The 26,484-nt window shown below is 42.8% G+C and overlaps 1 protein-coding gene across 1 annotated transcript in view; it reads right to left on the bottom strand.

The window, feature by feature from the left end:
* robo2 (roundabout, axon guidance receptor, homolog 2 (Drosophila)) overlaps positions 1 to 26,484 on the bottom strand; it is a 553,890-nt gene that overhangs the window by 100,696 nt on the left and 426,710 nt on the right. The window contains exons 4-7 of the mRNA XM_088345887.1: positions 10,805 to 10,962; positions 10,613 to 10,733; positions 8,722 to 8,860; positions 3,633 to 3,769 (exon numbers count right to left, since the gene is read on the bottom strand). Of these exons, the coding sequence (XP_088202013.1) occupies positions 3,633 to 3,769; positions 8,722 to 8,860; positions 10,613 to 10,733; positions 10,805 to 10,962 (555 nt within the window). The remainder of the gene's footprint in view (positions 1 to 3,632; positions 3,770 to 8,721; positions 8,861 to 10,612; positions 10,734 to 10,804; positions 10,963 to 26,484) is intronic.

The raw sequence follows: 26,484 nt of genomic DNA, 5'->3' as shown, positions 1-26,484 counted from the left end.
GAACATTTTGCTCATTTTTTGAATACTTTTTAATATTTAAAGCCATAGCCTGCAAAAGGGGATAGAATGAATGGCTAGAGAAGGAAATAGTGGAAAATGTGCATATTTTAGACAGGACGTAAAAGTTGCTGTTATTCCATGCCAGTGACAATAAAAGACCTAGCCAGCACTCGGAGCAGTTCAAAAGACCCTTTAGCTGGAGTTGGTCAGATCTGATGTAAGTAGCTAACTTTAGCAGCTAGCGATAGATCCTTCTAAAATGTCCAGTAAAAATTGTATTTAAATAGGGCAGCTTATAATAATGCCTGAAGCCAAGTGGCTAACGTGAGTGACTAGAGAATAAAACTATGGAAAAAAGTGATGAATGAGCAAAATGTTCTGACAATAGCGTCATAAATATGTATTTTTTTCGGGTGATATCACCCACTAGTGACCGATAATGGCAAATTGTGGAACTCCTCCGTCAATAAAACTTGAATGCTATATCACGTTGGCAAAAAAAAATAAATACAAGCCAAGCAAGGGTGCAAAAATGTAAAACGTCTCATTTAAAATTTTGCCGATAAGTAAACCTATGAAGTAAATGTATCCCCTAGTGGTCAAGATTGGTACTGTTCTGGAATTTCTCTGTCAATAAATGCTAATATGCTACATCACATTATCCCAAAGAAAACCCACAAAAAAAATTAAAAAAACAAGCCAAGCTATAGTGCAAGAATCCCAAGGGTCCTATTATGAATTTTGCCGAGAAATAGACCTACGAAATAATGTAGCCCCCTACTGGTAAAGATGAGTAATTTTCTGGAATTTATCTGTCAATGAATGCTAAAATGCTACATCACATTATCCCAAAGAAAACCATCATAAAAAGAAAAAACAAGCAAGGCAATAGTGCAGTAATCCCAATAGTCCTATTTTCAATAGGCCTGTAAAAAATGTCGCCCCCTGGTGGCCAAGATTGATCATTTCCTGGAACTTCTACGTCAAAAAGTGCTAAAATGCTATGTCACGTTAGCCCCGCCCAAAACACACAAACGAGTTAAAAAACATTCGACAACGCTGCACAATCCCAGAGGGCCCTACTTTCAATTTTTTAAGTCGTAGACCTGCAAAAATGGCGCTCCCTGGTGGTCAAGATTGGTAATGCTAAAATGCTACATAATGTTAGCCACCCCAAAAAAAACACACAAAAGTAAAATACAAGCTAGGCAACGGTGCGAGAATCCCAAGGGTCATATTTTCAATTTTGCCAAACATAAGGTTTGTAAAAATGTCGCCCCCTGGTGGCCAAGATTGATAATTTCCTGGAACTTCTACGTCAAAAAGTGCTAAAATGCTACGTCACGTTAGCCCCGTCAAAAAAACACAAACGAGTTAAAAAACATTGGACAACACAATCCCAGAGGGCCCTACTTTCAATTTTTTGAGTAGACCTGCAAAAATGTCGCCCACTGGTGGCCAAGATTGATAATTTCCTGGAACTTCTACGTCAAAAAGTACTAAAATGCTATGTCACGTTAGCCCTGCCAAAAAAACACAAACGAGTTAAAAAACATTCGACAACGCCGCAAAATCCCAGAGGGCCCTACTTTCAATTTTTTGAGTAGACCTGCAAAAATGGCGCTCCCTGGTGGCCAAGATTGGTATTGCTAAAATGCTACATAATGTTAGCCATCCCCCCCAAAAAAACACACAAAAAGCAAAATACAAGCTAGGCAACGGTGCGAGAATCCCAAGGGTCCTATTTTCAATTTGCCGAAGAAGTCGACTTGCGAAAAAAAATCCCGGCTTGGCCCCCTCTCCCGTCCTTAAAGTGGCCCCCCAGGGACCCCGACAAGTCGGCTTTGAGAGAGCCGACAATGGCGGCAAATTACGCTTTGGCCCTTTTCATTAACCTGAAAAACCCCAAGGTGAGCAAGTGGCGGTTTGCGTCAGTAAACTGTGAAATAGAAAGTGGAGGGGGCAATTCGGAAACGTAAATAAAAGACCGGAACAAAAACTGGTTGAAAAGACGTTATAAAAATGACGGGGTTCTTTATCTGTTTGAACACTGAAAGATGGAGAAACATGTTTTTATATATATATATATATATATATATATATATATATATATATATATATATATATATATACACACACAATTCTAGGACACGTTTAAATCTTGTCTGCTACCTATTCAATCAATCAGTTCTAGCTCATTGCTAATGCTATACCTAGCTTGGTGGCTAGCTTCCACTTCGGTTAGCTTGCTAGACAAGTCTATTATTCGACTTTCATCCTGCAATCGTCTATCCTTTTCCTTTTAGCTAACATGTTTCTAGCATTCTATCCTTTTAGAATAGAAGCAGCTAATCTTTCTAAAAAAACTGCTAATGTTATAACTAGCATGGTGGCTACTAGCTTCCAATTTGGTTAGCTAGCAAGACATTTATCGGTCTAAAATTCTACTTTCAACCCTGCAATTACCTATCCTTTTAGCTAACATGTTTCTAGTATTATATCCATTTAGATTGGAAGCAGCTAATCTTTCCAACAAACTGCTAATGTTATAACTAGCGAGTTGGCTACTAGCTTCCACTTTGGTTAGCTAGCTAGATATTTTTCAGTCTATAATTCTACTTTCAACCCTGCAATCATCTATCCTTTTAGCCCAAAAGGTTTCTAGCATTCTATCCTTTTAGATTAGAAGCAGCTAATCTTTCGAAGAAACTGCTAATGTTATAACTAGCATGGTGGCTACTAGCTACCACTTTGGTTAGCTAGCTAGATATTTTTCAGTGTATAAATGCCGTAGTGATTTAAAGTTGGAACTACTACCTGTTTTTGCAACTGAGAAATATGGGTAGATATGGTCATGGTGGTTGCCAAGAGCTAGCAATACAACAAAAACTAAGCTTACGAGGACTATTTTTAATACTTCAACACATGACTATAACTAGCTTGGTGGCTAACTACATATTTGTTTAGCTTCCACTTTGTCTAGCTAGCAATAATTGTTTTCTTAATCGTGTATCGTGCTACTTCCAATCCGGTTATCTTTTTTGTTTCAGTTAACATGCTATTTTAATACTTTTTAGTGTAAAATACAGTTAATGTGCTAGATCTTTATAAGGTCACTAATGCTATAAGTAGCTTGCTGCTTAGGTAGAAGTCTGTTTGGCTTTCACTTTGTCTAGCTAGCTAGAAATGTTTTGTCAATGTATTATCCATTTCTAGCGATCATTTTACTAGCGTTCTATACTTTTAGCTTAAACACCGCTATTTCTATTACGGGCTAAATTATTCGGCTAATTCGGTGGAGTTCATTTAGTTAAATTGTTCAAGAAATTAAATCTGCCCCCGTGTGGAAATGCCGGTCTCTTGTCCATCTTTTCCCATCAAGAAACGGGCGTGCATTGTTAGGAAAATGCGGGTTGTGTTTGGTTAATGGAGTCAGATAACTAATTCGAACAATTTGGTAAACGGTACATTTTTAGTATCAACACTAGCTAGGAAACACAAACATTGCTAGCACTAGTGTTTTCAATAACATGAAACCTGACTTCTAATTGTTTTTGGGAGGGAAGAAGTAGAAGGAAGGCTTTAATTTGTCTGTAAACAAATCATTAGCATACAGCATTAGCGCTATTTACCTCGCACTGTTAGCGTAGCGGAGGCCTCCATTTTGCCGACTCGGTTTTCCGCCACGCAGCTGAAGGTGCCTTCGTCGTGGACGCCGGCCTTCTTCACCCTCAGCACGTAGTCGTCCTTGTCGTATTTGATTTCGAACCTGCGCAAAACAAAAGTCCGGTTAGCGCTTCCTCCCGTTCCACCGCTATCAATTATTCACACGTTCAATATTCATGAGGTGTTTTTCGCCATCTTCATAAAGGCCCGCGCACTTTCCATTCCGCGGCGCTAGTTAAATAGGCGCCTCGTAAAAGCTGTCGGAAGAAAAAAACGTCTGCTGTCTTTCACCGGGAATAATAATAATCATAATAACGGGACGCTTGAATGGAACAAATATGCCGTGCTTTTCCAGCTAGCGCTACGGTTCAAGAGTTGCGTAGGCGGGGCGTTGACAGCTAGCAAATGATGCTAGCGCAATCAGAGGGAAATTGTTTTGAGGGTTTCTTTTTGTGGCTGCGGCAACAGCCCACGATTTAGCAGCTAGCGGGGGAAGCTACTAAAAAAACAGTAAAAGGTTAAAAGAGCAAGCTTTATTTACCCAGAGCAGCTAGCTAAGAATAGCGGTTCAAGTGAATCTGGCAACCGAATGGCTAACGTGAGAGGCTAGAGAAGGAAGCTGTGAAAGGATTCCAGAATCACGGGATAAGTGATGTTTAGCTCTAGAAGTGTGACTGGAGGATAAAGCAAGCTAACACTAAGAATAGCAGTAAGTAGCGAAAAGTAGCTAGAGAAGGAAACAGTGGAATTGGAGAGTCAAGATGACAAGAGCCAGAGGCTGGAATCACTGGGGAAGGCAAGAGGAACATCTAATTATAACAATAGAGGCTAGAAACGGAAGCTGTGAAAAAGAGGCCAGTATCACGGGATAAGAGATGTTTGGCCCTGGGAGTGTGACTGAAGGATAAAGCTAACACTAGATGCTAACACTAATAGCAGTAAGTAGCGATAAGTAGCTAGAGAAGGAAACAGTGGAAATGTGGAGTCAAGATGACAAGAGCCATAGGCTGGAATCACTGTGGAAGGCAAAAGGGACATCTAATTATAACAATAGAGGCTAGAGGCTAGAGAAGGAAGCTGTGAAAATGATGCCTGAATCACGGGATAAGAGATTTTTAGCTCTGGAAGTGTGACTGGAGGATAAAGCAAGCTTTATTTTCACGGAGCTGCTAACAGTAAGAATAGCAGTAGGTACCGAGAAGTAGCTAGAGAAGGAAACAGTGGAATTGGGAAGTCAAGATGACAAGAGACAGAGGCTGTAATCACTGTGGAAGGCAAAAGGCATTAAAAGACGAAGCAGGAACATCTAATTACAACAATAGTGGTTAGCGTAAAACCATAGCCTGCAGCCAAAAGGCTAACATTAGTGGCCAGAAAAGGAAAGAGTGAAAAAAAGGATATATGTCTGAAAGACGGAATTTAGGGAAGTGCTTTCGCATTAGCTGCTGTGAAAGGCGAGTGACACTGAAGGACGAAGATGGAACAGCTAACAATAACAACCAAGTGGCTAAAAAGGCTGGCTAAAGAGCGAAACAGTGGTAAAAAAAGTTCAAAACTGAACCATGAGGCAAGCTTTATATAACGGGGTTGCAGTTAACACGAACTAGCAAGACATGGCTTCCAGCCCAGTGGCTAACATAAGTGGCTAGAGAAGGAAGCAGTCGAAAATGTACACGTCTTTTTTACAGGACTTAGCAACATTGGCGTACATGGGCAGTGGTAAAAGGCAAGCGACACTGAACGACGGACAGAGCTAACAATAACGATAGCAGCTAAAGGGACAAAGTGGCTAACAAGAGTGGCTAGAGAAGGAAATAGTGGAACAAATAGTAGAAAAAATGCCCGAAATACTGGACTCAATGTTTCCTTGAACAAACAGCTGTGGAAGATTGCAAGAGCAAGCTTTATCCATGCAGAAAAGCTACGGTGAGCCATAGTCTGTAGCTAAGTGGTTAACATGAGTGGCTAGAAAAGGAAACAGTCGAAAAGGTACACGTCTTTTTTACAGGACTTGGCCACATGGGCCTACATGAGCAGTGGTAGAAGGCAAGCGACACTGAACGACAAACCGAGCTAACAATAACGATAGCAGCTAAAGGGACAAAGTGGCTAACAAGAGTGGCTAGAGAAGGAAATAGTGAAATACATAGTGGGAAAATGCCCGAATTACCGGACTCAATGTTTCCTTGCACACACAGCTGTGGAATATTGCGAGAGCAAGCTTTCTCTATGCGGAAAAGCTAACAGTAACAATACTGGTGAGCTATAGTCTAGCTAAGGGGTAAACATGAGTGGCTAGATAAGGAAACAGTGAGGAAAAACGTGGAACATCATGTAACTTAGCGAAGTTGGCGTGCATAAACAGCAAGGGAGGGCGACTGACACTGATAGATGAAACAGCAGCAGGCAAAAACAACAATGGCTCATAGCAGCAAGCCATAGCCTGCAGCCAAAAGGCTAAAATGAGTGACTAGAGAAGGTAAAAGTGAAAAAAAACAAGATGTCTATCACACTCTATTTCTTACTAAATACATGAGAGAAAATCATAAAAAAACATCACAAAATGGAAACTAGCTAACAGCTAACACACGGCACCTACTTTAGTATTTATAGGAGGCCGTGAAACTCAATCACCCGTTTTTGTTTTCTCAAGTTATGCGGCACAAGAGACTTCCACTATACGTGGTCGTAAAGAAAAGCTTCTTTGAAAAGCCACGTCGGGGAGTCGAGTCGTTTCCCGCCGGCGATTCTTCGGACCATTTCATCTGGCGTGAAAGTGAAGTTTGCGGTTTTCTTTTCGGAATATCGCGCTACATCACACGCCGGTCTGGAAAAGACATTCACGTACGTATGCTAGCTTGAATGTGTATTAAATATTTGGATTTTATTTCGTTTTTCTCAAGCGAGCGTTGAAAGACTTCCTGTTCTACGGGTAAGGTAAACTCATGGAAAGGTAAAATTACATTTTTTATACTCAGTGGTGTGACGCGACCTGAGCTGGTCGAATGGAGTAGCTGGTGGATGCAGAGGGGAGATGAGACAGTGTATTCAATCTAAAACCCATTTTAAAATTTGAATTGTCATGCCTTTAGATGTCCTTACTTTATCCGTCTCCTCATTTTTACATATAGTCGCGATTGTTGATAGGTTACTTCCATGCAGTTTAGCGAAAGTAGCGATTTTCTTTATTTTCCTGGCTCATCACAAGTGTTGTTTCTATGGTTATCATGTTTTGCTTCTCCTTTTAGCATCACTGACTGAGAGTGTTGGGACTGTTGAAATGAAAAAACTGAAGAAAAAAAAACAGGATAGTATTGCAAAAACTCACAACATTTTTACCAGATTTTGAAATGAATGCGTTGAAGGCATTGTGGGAAGTAGTTTTGCTGATAACACATAATGATGCCATTATGCATAACAAAAGCAGACAAGTATCTTATATGACCTCGAGCAAATACAAACTGGCATCTTAGAGGCCTAATTCGTCATACTTATGAACACTGTAAAATTGAATTAATTAATTAAGGCGGGGATGCAAATCCCAGGGGTCTAATTGTCATGAACCAGAACAGGATCAGGACCCAAATGCGTGACGTTACTCTCACAAGCCTTTTATTTTACTGGGAAATGGGGAGTCATGCAGGCAGCAGTCTGGCGTGAAAGGATAGGAAGCCAGAGGCCGACGAGATCGATACCAATTGCCCGAGTTGATATCGGACAGATGGGGTTGATACCAGACAGACAGGATAGATAATGAAACGGGATATAAAAAATAAACAGGACAAACTAGACGGGAACAAAAACTGGAGAAAATAATAAACAGGACAAAAATTGACGGAAAAAACAACAGGAACAGGACCGAGTCGAAACCCACGACTTGCGGGGCAGAAGTTCGTTGACGGACTGACAAAGGAAAAATGAGAGCACTGAGCTTAAATAGACAGAAAGCCACTCTGCCAATGAGCCGCATCTGGTGCCATATGGGCGGGGCCAATTGGGCGCCATGGCAACCGTGACAATAATGTACCCAAGAAACCAATTAGTTGACCGAGTCACGGCTGAATGCTTTGTTCCTGGGCCGGATATAGACATGGAAAGGAACCAGAAAACTTTCAAAATAAGACTAATTAACTCGTTGTGGGCTGTGTGTTTCCAAGTTCAATCGAATTGATATTTCAGTATCAAGAATGCAAAATACGATACAACAAGATAGTGAAAAATAATATAATGTATCCGATACTAACACAATACCCATCCAAATTTAAGCTAGCCGCGTTAGCTTTAGCAATCCTCAAGCCAAGTCAAATGATTCAGTTGATTCTGTTAGCCATGCTAGCACGAAACTGATTAATTTGGCGCCCACAAACACAAGTCATATTGTAAAGCTACTAAATGCTAAATTGAAAATATAGGCTTAGCGCTAGCTAGTAGTTACCACATAATACTGTTAGATTTGTCGGACGCGACAACCAAGAAATATATTCGATTACAGCTAGCATTTGACCATGTTTAACCGAAATTCACGAAAACTACCAGGTAATCCTTCAACTGTATTTTTTTGGTGCTCACAAACAACACAATCCAGTTAGAGTTACTAGTAACCATTTGACAAATGCTAAATTGTAAGCACTAGTTAGTGGTTACCACAAAATACAATTCATTAAACCGATATAAGGAGATACTTTTGGATAGGACGTCGTTGGGCGTCGCCCCAAAATATACGCAGAGACAGAATATGGCGGAAAGGGAACGTCCTCAATCAGCAACATTCGAGCCACGTTCAAAATTTATCTGAGAGACCCTGGGATTTATATTTGTGTTTTTCTCGGAATCGAAAGTGTTTTTTCCGTTTTGTGATTTTCTTGTATCAATATTATCCCATAACATCCTGCCAGATGTCTTCTCACAACAGGCCACCGTCAGCTCGAAGGCCACTGATTTACAGTTAATCCACAACAATACAATTGCAATCATGGCCAGCATTTGACCAAGTTTGTTGGATGTTGACTAAAGAAAGCTACGCTAACTAAAAAGTAAGTCGGTGTTGGAGCTAACCTTCCTCGAGGAACGTCCACGTCGTCTTTCCGCCATCGAAGGTTGGGTTGGGGGTCTCCGGTGACCTGGCAGCGGAACTCAACCGGATCGTCCTCCAGCACGACCTGGTTGATTGGTCGCCGCAGGAAACTCGGTCGTTCTAGAGTGAAAGACAAAATAAAATTTGTTATTTTAACAGGGTTCATGGACATTTTCTTTCAAGCGCTTTCAAGGCCCACTTTTTAATTTTCCAGTATCCCCAAAGGAAGAAAACCAGAGTTTTTTTTGATGTTGACGTTGATAACTAAAATATCGTCGCTATCTTGCTGCTAGCACCTACTATGTGCCATTTTGAGCTGTTTTTATCTATGATCCACTATCATTCTGTGTCTATGGGCTGATATAAACTGCTATAAACTGTCATGAATTCTGCCATTCTGCTTGGTTACGTCACTCTTGTTTACAAACACGGAAAGGATTCTGGGTAATTTTAGTTTAATACGGAAGACAAACAAAAGAAAGAAAGTACTGCATGTATAAAAAGCAGAAAAATGAGCTAATATTGGAGTCATTTTAACAATATTGATTGCTCCAAAGCAGAGGCTGCTGATCTTTTACTTTTTGTTTTTACTTATATTGATTTTAATAGTTTTTGCATGTTTTTTTATAGGCTCTGTGTCTAAATGGTTTAAAAGATCATTGTAAAAAGTTAACTGTTTTACATTTTGTCATTTATTCATCAAACGTCGAGTTAATATTTGTCAAGAACCGGAACAGGAGGAGGACCCAGATGCGTGACGTTTCTCACACAAGGTTTCATTTTACGGGAAATGGGGAGTCATGCACGTTAAAAAGCAGTCTGGCGTGGAATGACAGGAAGCCAGAGGCCGACAAGATCGATACCAATTGCCGGAGCAGATATCAGACAGATGGGGTCGACGGGACAGACAGGGTTGATAATGAAACAGGATATCGAAATTAAACAGGACAAACTAGACAGGAACGAAACTAGAAACCGATATTAAACAACAGGAAAGACAGGATTGATATAAAAACAGGATATCGAAATTGAACAGGAAAAACTAGACGGGAACTTTGTATTTGCTTGTTTTGTATTTTCAGGGATTTTGCGTGTTGCTTGCCGTTCGTCTTGAAATTTCTTCAGTGTGTAAAAAAGCTAATATTGTTTTGTATTTTATTTTTTTGTAGATCTGTGAATATTTTAATTTATATCTTATGTGTTTTGAATTGAGCAAAGACGATGGTGTTTTTGCCTGCTGCTTCTTGTCGTCCTGTCACGACCAGAACGGGATCAGGGCCCAATTGCGTAATGTTAAAAAAACGGGGTGGTTATGCCCATGGTACAATATCTTGTCATTATCGTGATTATTTTGGAGGGACCGTCGTTGGGCGTCGCCCCCAAAAAATACGCAGAGAGGAGACATGGCAAAAAGGGAACGCACTTCATTGCATTCGGGACACGTTATCACGTTTTCCTCACTTGTTTTGGAGAGAACATCGTTGGGCGTCACCTTAAAAAATACGCAGAGAGGAGATATGACAAAAAGGGAACGCGCTTTATTGCATTCGGGACATGTTATCACGTTCGCTTCACTTGTTCGGGAGAGAGCGTTGTTGGGCATCGCCCCAAAAATACGCAGAGAGGAGATATGACAAAAAGGGAACGCGCTTTATTACATTCGGGACACGTTCAAAGTTCCAGACGTTCAACATTGGTCTTTATAGTGTTCTCAAATAAAGTTAAGATATCTCGTGAAGGTTGTCTGCCCCCGCTCCCTTAGGAACAACGTCATCCCATGACCTTCACCAGATGTCTACATACTTATATTTAGTTACTGTCCACATTCCACAACAGTAACTAGCATGGAAGCAACCAGGAAACGCCGCTTACCAAAGACGGTGACTTGCGCGGTCTCGCTGTCCCGCTCGCCCACCATGTTGGTGCCCACGCAAACGTACATCCCCGCATCACTCTTCCTGGTGTTGGAGATCATCAGCTTTCCTCCGCGGATCTAAAGAAAATCAAAAAAACCCTCAGAGGGTCCAAATTTGCTCAAACTGATCGAACATTGCGCGCTCTTACCGCAACTCGGTCGTCTTTGTCTTCGATGCGCACTTTGTCCTTCTTCCAGTAGATGGTGGGTTCGGGGTGACCACGAGGGGGCACGCATTCCAAGATGGCCGGCTCCCCTACCGCCACCACCACGTCCGTCGGGTTTTGACGAAAGTCGTCGCGCAGCACTGCAGGAAAACAAAAAAAAACAAAAATTAAGCGCCGGTGGTGATAACTGATCGACGTCTAATACTTGATGGATCGATGCCAGGGACTTGGCCGATAGCGACGGCGAAGCTAACCGGAGATAATGGGCGTCCCCGTGGACGACGGTGCAGAACAAACACAGATGGTAAGCCCTGGAGCTGCATGTCGCTAACATGCGCTAGCTAGCTAGCGACAGAAACTCACACTTGGGAAAAGAGAAACCTGAGAATATTGGCTGGAATCTGGAAATATTGATTTTCTTGAATCGATGTTTTGTGAACAAAACTGTTTTTAGAAATTTGATTGTAAACTAAAATTGTTATTTAAAGCTAATATAGGGCTTTGAATAGAATTCACGAACGGAGGCGGCCATGTTTGAGCAGGTAATACCAGTCATTTTAATGCAATTGGAATTTCATTAACATAATTTATTTTATTTCAATAATTTTGTAAAATTTTATATCTATCTACATCTATATACATATATATCTCTATGCATATCTATAGCTCTCTCTCTCTCTCTCTCTCTCTCTCTCTCTCTCTCTCTCTCTCTCTCTCTCTCTCTCTCTCTCTCTCTCTCTCTCTCTCTCTCTCTCTCTCTCTCTCTCTCTCTCTCTCTCTCTCTCTTCGTCATGTTTTGCTGAGGTATCCGAATCAAGACTTTCAGGAAATGCTTATCAATCAATCGATCAAATGAGCAGTCGATCAATCACTCACTCACTCACTCACTCACTCACTCACTCACTCACTCACTGATTGACTGACTGATTCACTCAATCCATCAAACTATCAGTCCATCACTCACTCACTCACTCACTCACTCACTCACTCACTCACTCACTCACTCACTCACTCACTCACTCACTCACTCACTCACTCACTCACATCACTGTATCACACCATCACTCCATAATTCACACACTCAATCACTCACACACTCACTCGTCACTCCACCACTCCATTCCTTTACTCACTCACTCACTCACTCACTCACTTACTCACTCACTCACATCAAATCACTCTATCACTCCATCACTCCATAATTCACACACTCACTCACTCACACACTCACTCACTCACTCGTCACTCCACCACTCCCTTCCTTTACTCACTCACTCACTCACTCACTCACTCACACACTTACTCAATCGTCACTCCACCACTCCCTTCCTTTACTCACTCACTCACTCACTCACTCACTCACTCACTCACTCACTCACTCACTCACTCACTCACTCACTCACTCACTCATTTAAGCAGTGGTTTTATCCTAACGCCCAATTATTTTAACCCAAAACCTAAAACGGGAGTTTAACATACTCCATTGCAAAGAGTCAGGGTTCCCATAGCTCACTTTGGATTGGATGATTCGAGATGATCTGAGATTAGCCACCTAATGTGTGTTTGTGCCCGGCGTCCCCGGGGGGGCATCCGGTCCTAACGGAGGGGAACATTTAACATCCCTGGCCAAAGCAAACAAAGGGGGTCCGCGACTCCTGGATAAAACGGGGGATTGTTTGGGGAGGGGGTTGGGGGGGGTCACGTAATTACCACCCTTCTCGCTCCCTCCATTTGCATTCACATCACAGTTCCACTTTCCAGGCCGGGATAATTGGCTTGAAAGCTTCCCGTCGAGCCCCCCCGCCCGCGTCGTCAAATAAATATAAGGGGGGAGGGTCTCCGCAGAGAGGCTAAGGAGGGCAGCGGTTATCCGTTTTTCTAATCCCCTGTAAGATGCTTCCAACGTCCTTCAAAGAACTCGTTGGGGAATTCCTAAAGTGGCATTCCAGAGACTGGATCGAGAAGGGGAGGGGCTTATCGTCAGGGTGACCCCGCCCCCTCGTTTGAATGAGACAATGGATTCCGTCAGTCTTAGTTTAAAACCAGGGTGGCTTTTTCAGTTTGAGGATTTAAATTTGAGTTTAGTTGGAAGGTTTTGGGGTTTTTTTCAGGAACTATAGTCAAAATCTTCATGGATCTCCAATCATACTCAAAAAACCAGAACAGGTGGAGAACCCAAACGCATAACGTTTCCACACAAGCTTTATCTAACAAAGAAACACAAACGTCAGTGATTCAGCGATCGCTGGGCGGAAAAAGGGAGACAGAAGTCAGGCGGGGATCGATACCAGATACACGAGCAGATATCGGACAGACAGGATCAATACCGGACAGGACGGGACAGAAAGGATCGATACCAGATAGTGGAGACTGAAGCAAGATACCGGACAGGACGAGATAGAAGGGATCGATACCGGATACTGGAGACTGGCACAAGATATCGGACAGGATGAGAAGGCAGGATCAATACCGGATACTGAAGACTGGCACGAGATATCGGACAGGATGAGACAGGCAGGATCAATACCAGATACTGGATACTAGAGCAAGATATCGGACAGGACAAGACAGGTGGGATTGATACCAGATACTGGAGAATGGAGCAAGCTATCAGACAGAACAAGATAGACAGGATCGATACCAGATATTGTAAACTGGAGTCAGCTATCAGACAGGACGAGACAGACAGACGGGATCGATACCGGACACTGGCGACTGGAGCAATATATCGGACAGGATGAGATCGGTGGAATTGATACCGGATACCAGAGCGGGAAAACACAGACACAGACAGAAGTCCGGTGCGGGAAAACAGGAAGCCAGAGGCAGACGAGACCGATACCAGATACACGAGCAGATACAGGACAGACGGGATCGATGCCGGACAGGATGGGACAGACAGGATCGATACCAGATACTGGAGACTGAAGCAAGATACCGGTGAGGACGAGATGGATGGGATCGATACCAGACCGGACGGGACAGACAGGATTGATACCGAATACTGGAGACTGGAGCAATATCTTTCGATTTTTTTTGCCAGGTGATTTTTCCGATAACAACTTGTCAACTTCAGTTTTTTTACTGCATTTTTCTCCTGTTTTTCAAGTTTGACTCTATATTTTTTTAGAAAAAGAACATGAATGAAAGTTAAAATGAGCACAAAGGTTCTGCTGCTTTTTATGAAATTTACACTTTGTTTTTACCTCCAAAAATTTCAATTTGCTGACTTGTGTGCAAGATTTTTACTTTATTCATTATATTATTTTTCTGCCTATTGGTGTGTGAGTGTGTGTGTGAACGGGTAAGTGTGAAGCACATTGTAAAGCGCTTTGGGAGGACTTCAAAAGCACTAGATAAATGCTGGAAGGGAAACTGGGGACCAAAAAATATGTAAAGGTTACATTTCTTTGGTGTTTTGGTTACATTTCATAAAGGAATAATCGAGTGTTTTCCTTTCATGATTATATATTATTGCATCCCAGCAACCCCGACTCACTGAATTTATCCATTATCTTTTCTTCTCTTATCTTAGATCCTCCGACACGAACGAAAGCTTCCGTCCCGCGGCATCAGTCCGATCGCTCTCCGTCACGCTTTCCACCGAAGATGAAGTCGCCCCGTTTACTCTCAATGAAGCTAGCGAGCGCTAGCGATAGCATCGGGACTACAAATAACTCTTTTCCCCGATAAGAAGACGGCGATACGGCCCAGGAATTCAAAAGGCCGTGCATCTTTTATGTCCGCCCGGGAGGGGAAAAAAATCCGCTTTGATGGAAAAGAGACCACAAACGCTGAGACGTGATTGGACGGGAGGAGGCTAGTTCAAGGTCGCGATGAGGAATCCGAAAATTCTTTTTAGAGTAGGGTTGCGGAAAATTGCTCAATGTTATTTTTGCAATTATCTGGTATCTTTTCAGCCGAGTAGCTGTAATATTTGTCCATAGGGGCTGTATGTGGCCCGCAGGCCATTGCTTGCACACCCCTGGTCCTGGAAGGAAAACAGGGGACCCCAATTTATAGATTTAATAACCTATGTAATCTGATGAAGCCAATTAAGATCGCACAGAAGATTATATCGAATAAAGTACTAATCACGCGCTTTACTTTGCCGATTTGAATGTTCCTCAACAACTAAAAAACAATGGACAAGAAAAAAACAAGCTTGTAATTGGTTAATGTGAGTGACTAGAGAAGGAAACAGTGGAAAGATGCCTGAACCGTGGGACTCAGCAATGGTCAGCTGGCGGATGGGACTAAAGCACAAAGCTGGAGAAGAGCAATAACAATATCGGCAAGCCAGAGCCTGCAACTAAGGGGCTAATGAGAGTGACTAGAGAAGGAAACAGTGGAAAGTATTCGAAATGCCTGAACCGTGGGACTCAGCAATGGTCAGCTGGCGGGTGACACCAAAGGACAAAGCAGGAGCAGAGCAATAACAATAGCGGCAAGCCAGAGCCTGCATCTAAGGGGTTACGAAAGTGACTAGAGAAGGAAACAGTGTAAAGTATTGAAGATGCCTGAACAGTGGGACTCAGCAATAGTCAGCTGGCAGGTGACACTAAAGGACAAAGCAGGAGCAGAGCAATAACAATAGCGGCAAGCCAGAGCCTGCATCTAAGGGGTTACGAAAGTGACTAGAGAAGGAAACAGTGTAAAGTATTGAAGATGCCTGAACAGTGGGACTCAGCAATAGTCAGCTGGCAGGTGACACTAAAGGACAAAGCAGGAGCAGAGCAATAACAATAGCGGCAAGCCAGAGCCTGCATCTAAGGGGTTACGAAAGTGACTAGAGAAGGAAACAGTGTAAAGTATTCAAGATGCCCGAACCGTGGGACTCAGCAATGGTCAGCTGGCGGGTGACACTAAAGCACAAAGCAGGAGTAGAGCAATAACAATAGCGGCAAGCCAGAGCCTGCATCTAAGGGGTTACGAAAGTGACTAGAGAAGGAAACAGTGTAAAGTATTGAAGATGCCTGAACAGTGGGACTCAGCAATAGTCAGCTGGCAGGTGACACTAAAGGACAAAGCAGGAGCAGAGCAATAACATTAATGCCAAGTGGAAAGCCACAGCCTGCATCTAAGGGGCTTAAGAGAGTGACTAGAGAAGGAAACAGTGGAAAGTATTCAAGATGCCCGAACCGTGGGACTCAGCAATGGTCAGCTGGCGGGTGACACTAAAGCACAAAGCAGGAGTAGAGCAATAACAATAGCGGCAAGCCAGAGCCTTCAACTAAGGGGCTAATGAGAGTGACTAGAGAAGGAAACAGTGGAAAATGTTAAAGATGTCTGAACAGTGGGACTCAGCAATGTTAAGCTGGCGGGTGACAATAAAGGACAAAGCAGGAGCAGAGCAATAAGATTAGCGCCAAGTGGCAGGCCACAGCCTGCATCTAGGGGGCTTACGAGAGTGACTAGAGAAGGAAACAGTGTAAAGTATTAAAGATGCCTGAACCGTGGGACTCAGTAATGGTCAGCTGGCGGGTGACACTAAAGGACAAAGCAGGAGAAGAGCAATAACAATAGTGGCTAACAGCAGGCCACAGCTAAGAGGCTAATAAGAGTGACTAGAGAAGGAAACAGTGCAAACAGTGGAAAGGATGAAATAGGCCTGAACCGTGGGACTCAGCATGGTCAGCTGTGGAAGGAGAGTGACACTAAAGGAAAAAGAAGGAGAACCAGAGAGCCATAACAATAGCGGCTAGCGGCAATCCACTGCTTGAAGCTAACAGGCTAATATGAATGACTAAAGAAGAAAACAGTGGAAACAATGGAAAAAAATGGAAAATGCCCTAACCACGGGACTCAACTATAGTCAGCTCTGGAAGGAGAGTAACACTAAAGGACAAAGCAGGAGAAGAACAATAACAATAGCGGCTAGCTGCAAGCCACAGCCTGCAGCCAAGGGGCTAATGAGAGTGACTAGAGAATGAAACAGTGGAAAAGATGAATATGCCTGAAACGTAGGACTCAGCAATGGTCAGCTGTGGAAGATGAGTGACACTAAAGTACAAAGAAGGAGGAGAGCCAACACAATAGCGGCTAGCGGCAAGCCACTGCTTGCAGTTAAGGGGCTAATGAGAGTGACTAGAGAAGGAAACAGTGGAAACAGGGGAAAGGATAAAATATGCCTGAACCGTAGGACTGAGCAAAGGTCTAAAACCTACATACTTGGCTATTGTGATTGTTAGCAGTTCCGTCTTTGTCCCTCAGTGTCATCCGCCTTCCACAACTTCTTGTGCTATCGAATGTCAGTCTTATGATTTGTTACCTTTTTTCCCACTGTTTCCTTCTTCAGCCACGCACGTTATCAACTTAGCTGCAGACTATGGCTGCTAGCTTTTTGTAAAATCATTTTAATAATGGAAGCTGTGCTACAATAAACAAGATGTCTCACTGACTATTTCTTCTCTGAATATATTTGAATGTAATATTGCAAATAGGGTATTGACTCCACTCCAAGGACATTGATGCAAGGTTTGACCTTGAAAACTAATCCCGGGGATGTTGTCCAACAGGAAGAAACACACAACGACACACAATATGAGTGTCACACACAAACACACTTTTGTGTCGAGCAACTTCCTGTAAATCCCCTGCCTCAACCAAAAAGGCCACAGCGTGTGTTAAATAGCACCCCCTAGTGGTGTCAACACACTTTATTCAATCCAATAGACATTTACTCACTTAAATAATTCGCAACAACACATATGATATATCTGGTTTCGGTCATGAGATTGCACTAGTTGCCTCCTTCCACTTTGTCCACTGTTTCCATCTCTAGCCACACACGTTAGAACCGGATGCAGGCTGTGGATAGCCGCTAACCGCTCGCCAATAGCCTCTATTGTAATGATTAGCTGCTCCCGCTTCATCTCTCAGTGTTACTTGCCATCTTCCACTTTTTCCACTGTTTCCCTCTCTAGCCACTCACCTGAACCACCTGGATGCAGGCTATGCCTCGCCGATAGTCGCTATTGTTCGTGTTAAATGCTCCAGGTAAATAAAACTTTTTTTGTCATTTAATTTTCGACTTTTTCCCCACTGTTTCCATCTCTAGCCACACACGTTAGAAACGGGTGCAGGCTTTGGATAGCCGCTAGCCGCTCGCCAATAGCCTCTATTGTAATGATTAGCTGCTTCCGCTTCATCTTTCAGTGTTACTTGCCATCTTCCACTTTTTCCACTGTTTCCCTCTCTAGCCACTCACGTGAACCAACTGGTTGCAGGCTATGCCTCGCCGATAGTCGCTATTGTTCGTTTTGAATGCTCCAGGTAAATAAAGATTTCTTTGTCATTTAATTTTCAACTTTTTCCCACTGTTTCCATCTCTAGCCACTCACGTGAACCAACTGGTTGCAGGCTATGCCTCGCCGATAGTCGCTATTGTTCGTGTTAAATGCTCCAGGTAAATAAAGCTTTCTTTGTCATTTAATTTTCGACTTTTTCCCACTGTTTCCATCTCTAGCCACACACGTTAGAAACGGGTGCAGGCTTTGGATAGCCGCTAGCCGCTCGCCAACAGCCTCTATTGTAATGATTAGCTGCTTCCGCTTCATCTTTCAGTGTTACTTGCCATCTTCCACTTTTTCCACTGTTTCCCTCTCTAGCCACTCACGTGAACCACCTGGTTGCAGGCTATGCCTTGCCGATAGTCGCTATTGTTCGTGTTAAATGCTCCAGGTAAATAAAACTTTCTTTGTCATTTAATTTTTGACTTTTTCCCCACTGTTTCCATCTCTAGCCACACACGTTAGAAACGGGTGCAGGCTTTGGATAGCCGCTAGCCGCTCGCCAACAGCCTCTATTGTAATGATTAGCTGCTTCCGCTTCATCTTTCAGTGTTACTTGCCATCTTCCACTTTTTCCACTGTTTCCCTCTCTAGCCACTCACGTGAACCACCTGGATGCAGGCTATGCCTCGCCGATAGTCGCTATTGTTTGTGTTAAATGCCTCAGGTAAATAAAGCTTTCTTTGTCATTTAATTTTCGACTTTTGCCCACTGTTTCCATCTCTAGCCACACACGTTAGAAACGGGTGCAGGCTTTAAATAGCCGCTAGCCGCTATTCCTAGCTGTACCTGCTTTTGTCATGTTCCAGAACAGTATCAGGACCCAAACGCGTGACGCTGCTCACACAAACCAATTGGGCATCATGGCAACCGTGACAGCTTTATGTTTTAGTATCACAAGCTGTACACAGCTTAAGTTACTGATTTATGTGATTCAAGCCTCTCTCTCTCTGTATCGACCGTTTCCTTTTCTAGCCATTCGCTTTTGGTGCAGGCCACTAGCCTCTATTGTAATTGCTAGCTGCTTCCGCTTCATCTTTCAGTGTTACTTGTCTTCCACAGCTTAAAGTCAAACATCATACGTTTTCTTCCACCTTTTCCTTCTTTAGCCACAGATGTAAGAAGACACTTGGCTGAAGGCATTGTCATTATCCATTACTGCTATTGTTAGCTGCACCCGCTTCCTCCTTCAGTGTCACTAATCATCTGAGTTAATGTTGGAGTCCCAAGATTCCGAGATGAAATGCTTTCTTTTCCACTTTTTCCTTATCTTGCCACCCAAAATTGCCACTGGGCTGGAGGCTGTTTGCTGTTAGCCGCTGTTTTATCATTCAGTATCTGTAATGATTACTGATGTGCCCGCTCATCTGCCTCGGACTCTGATTTGCTCCATGTCCCTATTTAAACCCACTCTTATCTGTCCCCTGTTGTCAGTCCGTCCGTCTGCGAACCTCAGTTAACACTAGGCAAGCTTTTTTCGACCCTGACTCCCGCCTGTTTTTGGCTCCTGTCTGTCCCCCGGCTTCGACCTGTTTTTGATCCTTACCACGTCTGCTCTCCCGTCCCGATTTACGACCTGTTTACCTGCTGTTTCCTTCTCTAGCCACTTGGCAGTAGGATACGGCTTGTCCCTCAGTGTCATTCGCCTTCCACAGCTTCCCATGCTATCGAATGTCGCTGAGTGATTTGTTACCTTTTTTTCCCACTGTTTCCTTCTTCAGCAAAACACATTATCGTCTGCTCTCCCGTCCCGACTTATGACCCGTTTTTGATCCCGATCACGTCCGCTTTCCCGCCCCAACTTACGACCCGTTTCTGACCCCGATCAAGTTTTTGCTCTCCTGTCCCGGCTATCGACCAGTATTTACCCTCCCTCACATTTCCTTCGAATGCAATATCAACTCGGTATATTAGCTACTTCATCGCTATGACAACCCAGAAGCTCCACAAAAGATGCTACAATTGAAGGATTGTTGAATTGGGTAAACGACCTTCAAACCGCCTTCAATCTCAAAAGGATTTATAGCTTCGTGCAGTTCCTTCACTCAACAAAACCAAAAGATATGAAAGAAAGTCAGCACTGGAACCTGTCAATTGGCCTTCAAATGTAGCCTCCAAGTGATACTTGACTTCCCTCCCTATTGTGTACCAGCTCCACAAAAATCAAAGACAGACAATACAAATTGAGGGCGTAATCCTGTCACACTGCCTTCAAATGCAATCTTCAAATGATGCATGTGTGTCTTCAATATTTACAAAAATACAGTCAGCAAGTGAAGGACTTTTTAATGGCACCCTGTCAAATGGCCTTCAAATGTAACCCCCAAGACTTCCTTATTCAACCCCCTGAGGTGCATAGCATATTAGCTAGCGCTACAAAGACCGAAAAAATACATTACAATTGAAGGAGTCTTTAAATTGGGACAGACTGCCTTCAAACTTGACCTCAAAAAGATACATTTCTACCCTTATTTCCTTCACTGTTACATTTAAGGGCATCACTTTTGAAGAAGTCCTTCATTTTGGACCTTCGTGTGTGGCATTTGTTTGCCACCTTCATATCGCAATGCAACCCACCAGTACCATTAAAAAAACCCTAATAGATACTACAATTGAAGGAGTCATCAGGGTCTGGGTAAGCCTCAAACTGCCTTCAAATGCAATTGAAAAAGAAAAGAAGAGGAAAAAATACTTCCTTATTCCTCCCCCTGAATGCAAAGTGAAATAGCTCCACGAGAACTGATAGAAAGACAGTACAATTGAAGGAGATATTGAATTACGTCACACTGCCTTCAATTGCAATCTCCAAAAGATGTATGTGTGACTTTCCTGCTGTCTTAACAGGGTTAGGGTTAGGGTTTGGGATTGGGATTTAGGGTTAGGGGTAGTTAAGACAAATATCTAGAAGAGTCAGCAAGTGAAGGACTTTTTCATCAGACCCTGTCAAATGGCCTTCAAATGTAGCCTCCAAGCACACTGTTCCTCTTTCACTTGACTTCCTCATTCCTTCCCCTGAAGCACAAAGTGAAATAGCTCCACGGAAACTGATAGCAATATGGTACAATTGAAGGAGTAATTGAATTCTGTCACACTGCCTTCAATTGCAATCTCCAAGAGGTGTATATGTGGCATCATTGAAGCCTTGTTTTTTACAAAACAAAGTAAAAAAAATATCAAAAAATGAAGGAATTTTTCACTGGGCCCTGTGTCAAATGGCCTTCAAATGTAGCCTCCAACTGCACTGTTCTTTCACTTGACTTCGTCATTCCTTCCCCTTAAGCACAAAGTGCATTAGCTCCACGAAAACTGAAAGGAAGATGATACAATTGAAGGAGTTATTGAAATCCATCACACTACCTTCAATTGCAATCTCCAAGAGATGTACAGGTATGTGTGGTTTTCCTGCTGTCTTAACAGGGTTAGGGTTAGGGATTTAGGGTTAAGGGTAGGGTTAAGACATAGCCTGAAAAATATCTAAAAGAGTCAGCAAGTGAAGGACTTTTTCACTGGATCCTGTCAAATGGCCTTCAGATGTAGCCTCCAAGCACACTGTTCCTCTTTCACTTGAGTTCCTCATTCCTTCCCCTGAAGCACAAAGTGAAATAGCTCCACGAAAACTGAATGGAAGACGATACAATTGAAGGAGTAATTGAATTCTGTCACACTGCCTTCAATTGCAATCTCCAAGAGGTGTACATGTGGCATAATTGCAGTACTTTTTTACAAAACAAACTGAAAAATATCAAAAATGTGAAGGACTTTTTAATGGGACCCTGTCAAATGACCTTCAAATGTTGCCTCCAAGTGCACTGTTCTTTCACTTGACTTCCTCATTCCTCCCCGCCTGAAGCGCAATGGATTCTGTCACACTGCCTTCAATTGCAATCTCCAAGAAATGTATACGTGGCATCATTGCAGCCTTTTTTTTTTACAAAATATAAAGCAAAAATATCAAAAAAATTGAAGGAATTTTTCACTTGACCCCGTCAAATGGCCTTCAATTGTCACCTCCAAGTGCACTGTTCTTTCACTTGACTTCCTCATTCCTCCACCCCGAAACGCAATGAATTCTGTCACACTGCCTTCAATTGCGATCTCCAAGAAACGTATATGTGGCATCTTTGCAGTCTTGTGGCCTTCAAATGTTGCCTCCAAGCGCACTGTTCTCCTTTCGCTCGACTTCCTCATTCCTCCCCCCCTGAAGTGCGAGGCACACCAGCTCTGTAACAAAATCCCTCTGCCACCTCTGGCAGGAAATCAATGCCTTCCTTGATGCCTTCCCCATCGCCTTCACGTCTTTCTGCCGCCTTCTGGCGCTAAAGTGTCCACTCCAGCCGTCACGCTTGGCGGGGGTTCTTATCGGAACCGGGCACACGGCCCCCGCCGGCCGACTCGACTTATTCGTTCCTCCCCCCGCTCGGAGGTGTCGGGCAGAAATGATGATGATGTTTTTTGCAGGCGTGGTTTTTAACGATAGGCCCGGTTATTTATTATGCAAATGAGGGAGCTTTCGCGACTCAATTAAGTGATTAGGAAAGCTGTCGCTCGCCGTCTGCCTTTGTTTCCCGCGGTTTTCTTTGCTTTTCAGCACATTACGGTAATGAAGTCATTACTTCTTCAAGGGAATGCTAATGAGTTTTTAGCTAACATTTTAATGAGCTACGCATTGCCGGAACGCGCGGATTAAGCTAGGGTGAAAGCTCCATTAACAGTGAATTTCCTTGTTGTTTTATGACAGAACCAGAACACCCTTCCCCCTGCCAGACCAACTCCAGCTATTGTCTCTTTTAATTTTTAAAAATTAACATATTTTTCACTTTTTCAACAGTTTCCTTTTCTAGCCACTTACATTAGCTACTTGGTTGAAGGTCTTGGCAAGCCGCAATGGCTGGTTGCTACTGCTTTCATTTTCTACAGCTACTCATGCAAACAAATCTAGTTGAGTCCTGAATTTTTGAATCTTCCACATTTTTTCTCAAATGTTTCCTTCTCTAGCCACTCACATTAGCTACTTGGCTGAAGGTCCTGGCAAGCCGCAATGGGTGGTTGCTACTGCTTTCATTTTCTACAGCTACTCATGCAAACAAATCTAGTTGAGTCCTGAATTTTTGAATCTTCCACTATTTTTCTCAAATGTTTTCATCTCTAGCCACTCACATTAGCTACTTGGCTGAAGGTCCTGGCAAGCCGCAATGGTTGGTTGCTACTGCTTTCATTTACTACAGCTGCTAAAGCAAACAAATCTAGTTGAGTCCTGAATTTTTAAATCTTCCACAATTTTTCTCAAATGTTTCCTTCTCTAGCCACTCATATTAGCTACTTGGCTGAAGGTCCTGGCAAGCCGCAATGGTTGGTTGTTACTGCTTTGTCCTTCAGTGTCTTTCATCTTCTACAAGTACTCATGCAAACAAATGGAGTTGAGTCCTGAGTTTTTTTAATCTTTTACTATTTCTTTCAAATGTTTCCTTCTCTAGCCACTCATATTAGCTACGTGGCTGAAGGTCCTGGCAAGCCGCAATGGCTGGTTGCTACTGCTTTGTCCTTCAGTGTATTTCATCTTCCACAAGTACTCATGCAAACAAATGGAGTTGAGTCCTGAGTTTTGTTTAAATCTTCCACAATTATTTTCAAATGTTTCCTTCTCTAGCCACTCACATTAGGTCCTGGCAAGCCGCAATGGCTGGTTGTTACTGCTTTGTCCATCAGTGTCTTTCATCTTCTTAAGCTACTCATGCAAACAAATCGAGTTGATTCCTGAGTTTTTTTTAATCTTTCACTATTTCTTTCAAATGTTTCCTTCTCTAGCCACTCATATTAGCTACTTGGCTGAAGGTCCTGGCAAGCCGCAATGGTTAGTTGTTACTGCTTTGTTTCTGTGTCTTTCATCTTCTACAGCTACTCATGCAAACAAATCTAGTTGAGTCCTGAGTTTTTTGAATCTTCCAAATTTTTGTTGTTTCCTTCTCTAGCCACTCACATTAGCTACTTGGCTGCATGTCTTAGCAAGCTGCAATGGCTGGTTGCTACTGTTTTGTCCTTCAGTGTCTTTCATCTTTTACAGCTACTTATGCAAACACAATTAGTTGAGTCCTGAGTTTTTTTTTAAATCTTCCACAATATTTTTCAAATGTTTCCTTCTCTAGCCACTCATATTAGCTACTTGGCTGAAGGTCTTGGCAAGCCGCAATGGTTGGTTGTTACTGCTTTGTCCTTCAGTGTCTTTCATCTTCTACAAGTACTCATGCAAACAAATGGAGTTGAGTCCTGAGTTTTTTTAATCTTTCACTTTTTCTTTCAAATGTTTCCTTCTCTAGCCACTCACATTAGCTACTTGGCTGCATGTCTTAGCAAGCTGCAATGGCTGGTGGCTACTGCTTTGTCCTTCAGTGTATTTCATCTTTTACAGCTACTTATGCAAACAAAATGAGTTGAGTCCTGGGTTTTTTTTTAATCTTCCACAATTATTTTCAAATGTTTCCTTCTCTAGCCACTCACATTAGGTCCTGGCAAGCCGCAACGGCTGGTTGTTACTGCTTTGTCCTTCAGTGTCTTTCATCTTCTTAAGCTACTCATGCAAACAAATCGAGTTGATTCCTAAGTTTTTTTAATCTTTCAATCTTTCAATTTTGCATCCAGTAAAACTGAATGAATCAGATTCGTTTTCCAATCTAAAACGAACTGAATCAAAAGAACTGATACCTTCCTTATTTGTTGTTCGTTAACATGTGAGTTAGTAACACCGGCGCTAACATTAGCTTGCGCTCTTGACGTTATTTCTTTGTTTGGAACAAAACCTTCATCCATCAAACTCTTAAAAAATAAAAAGATAAATAAAAAATAAGATAATTTTGAATCTAATGGAATTAGCTAAGGTTAGCTTGCGCCGTCATCTTCCTTTCCCTCCATTAGCATGCGACGTAGCGGCGAGCGCAGCTAGCCAGGGAGACCATTACGCATGCAAGTAACACGATTACCCCCCCGCTAATGTAATTCCGTTCCAATTGGATTGCAGATTCATCGAGTGAGCCCCGCCCCCTCGGATGGGGGCGGGGCCACCTCGCACTCGTCATAAATCTCCTGGGTCCTTTTAAATTAATTGAAATCGCAAGCATGAAAAAAATACTAGAAATCTTACAGTAAAATTAGGATTTGAGGATTACCCCCAAAAAAAAAAAAACGACATAAGGGAAAAAATATATTTAACTCCAGAAAAATACACCGAAAAGCAAGAACATCTGGAGAAATATATGCTAACATCATAAAAAAAATGAAACATCAGCTTCATTAAAAAGTATTTTTATAAGCTGCCTCTTGCTGCCAATCCAATTACCATCGGCAAACAATAAAAGAGACAAAATGGAGGAGTATAAAAAAAGTGGGCTGATATATGATATTCTTTTATAGCGGTGAAAACCGGGGCTCTTAAAGTGACAGTGTGTAATAATTCACCGCTAGAGAAGAGTTTACAATGGAACTAGAGCGTGTGCATTTGAAGAAGACACTGGATTCTGTAGGTTAATTTTCTCTCTCTCTCTCTCTCTCTCTCTCTCTCTCTCTCTCTCTCTCTCTCTCTCTCTCTCTCTCTCTCTCTCTCTCTCTCTCTCTCTCTCTCTCTCTGTGTCTCTCTGTCTCTCTCTCTCTCTCTGTCTCTCTCCCTGCCTCTCTTTGTCTTACTCTCCCTCTCTCTCTCAGTGTGTCTCTCTCCCTTCCTCTCTTTGTCTTACTCTCCCTCTGTCTGTCTATCTCTCTCTCTCTCTCTCTCTCTCTCTCTCTCTCTCTCTCTCTCTGTCTATTTCTCTCTATCTCACTCTTTGTCCATCTCTCTCTCTGTCCATCTCACTCTATGTCCATCTCACTCTCTGTCCATCTGTCTCTCTCTCCCTGTCTCTCTGTGTCTCTCTCTCTGTCTGTCTCCCTCTCCATCTCTCTGTTTGTCTCTCTCTCCCTCTCTCTCCCTCTCTCTCTCAGTGTGTCTCTCTCCCTGCCCCCTGCCTCTCTTTGTCTCTCTCTCCCTCTGTTTGTCTCCCTCTCCCTCTCTCTGTCTGTCTGTCTCTCTCTCTCCTTGTCTCTCTGTGTCTCTCTCTCTCTCTCCGTCTTTCTCTCTCTCTCTCTCTCTGTCTACCTCTCTCTCTATCTCACTCTCTGTCTATCTCTCTCTCTCTATCTCACTCTCTGTCCATCTCTCTCTCTCTCTCTCCCTGTCTCTCTCTCTCTCTCTCCCCCTCACTCACTCTCTCTATCTCTCTCTCTCTCTCACTCTCTCTCTGTCTACCTCTCTCTCTATGTCACTCTCTGTCTATCTCTCTCTCTCTATCTCACTCTCTGTCCATCTCTCTCTCTCTCTCCCTGTCTCTCTGTGTCTCTCTCTCT

This window comes from Urocampus carinirostris, chromosome 10, assembly GCF_059441175.1.
Source record: "Urocampus carinirostris isolate Australia breed hairy pipefish chromosome 10, RoL_Ucar_1.0, whole genome shotgun sequence".
Classification (NCBI taxonomy): Eukaryota; Metazoa; Chordata; class Actinopteri; order Syngnathiformes; family Syngnathidae; genus Urocampus; species Urocampus carinirostris.
The sequence above is the reverse complement of the archived record's forward strand: the minus strand, read 5'-3'. Positions and strand labels throughout refer to the sequence as shown.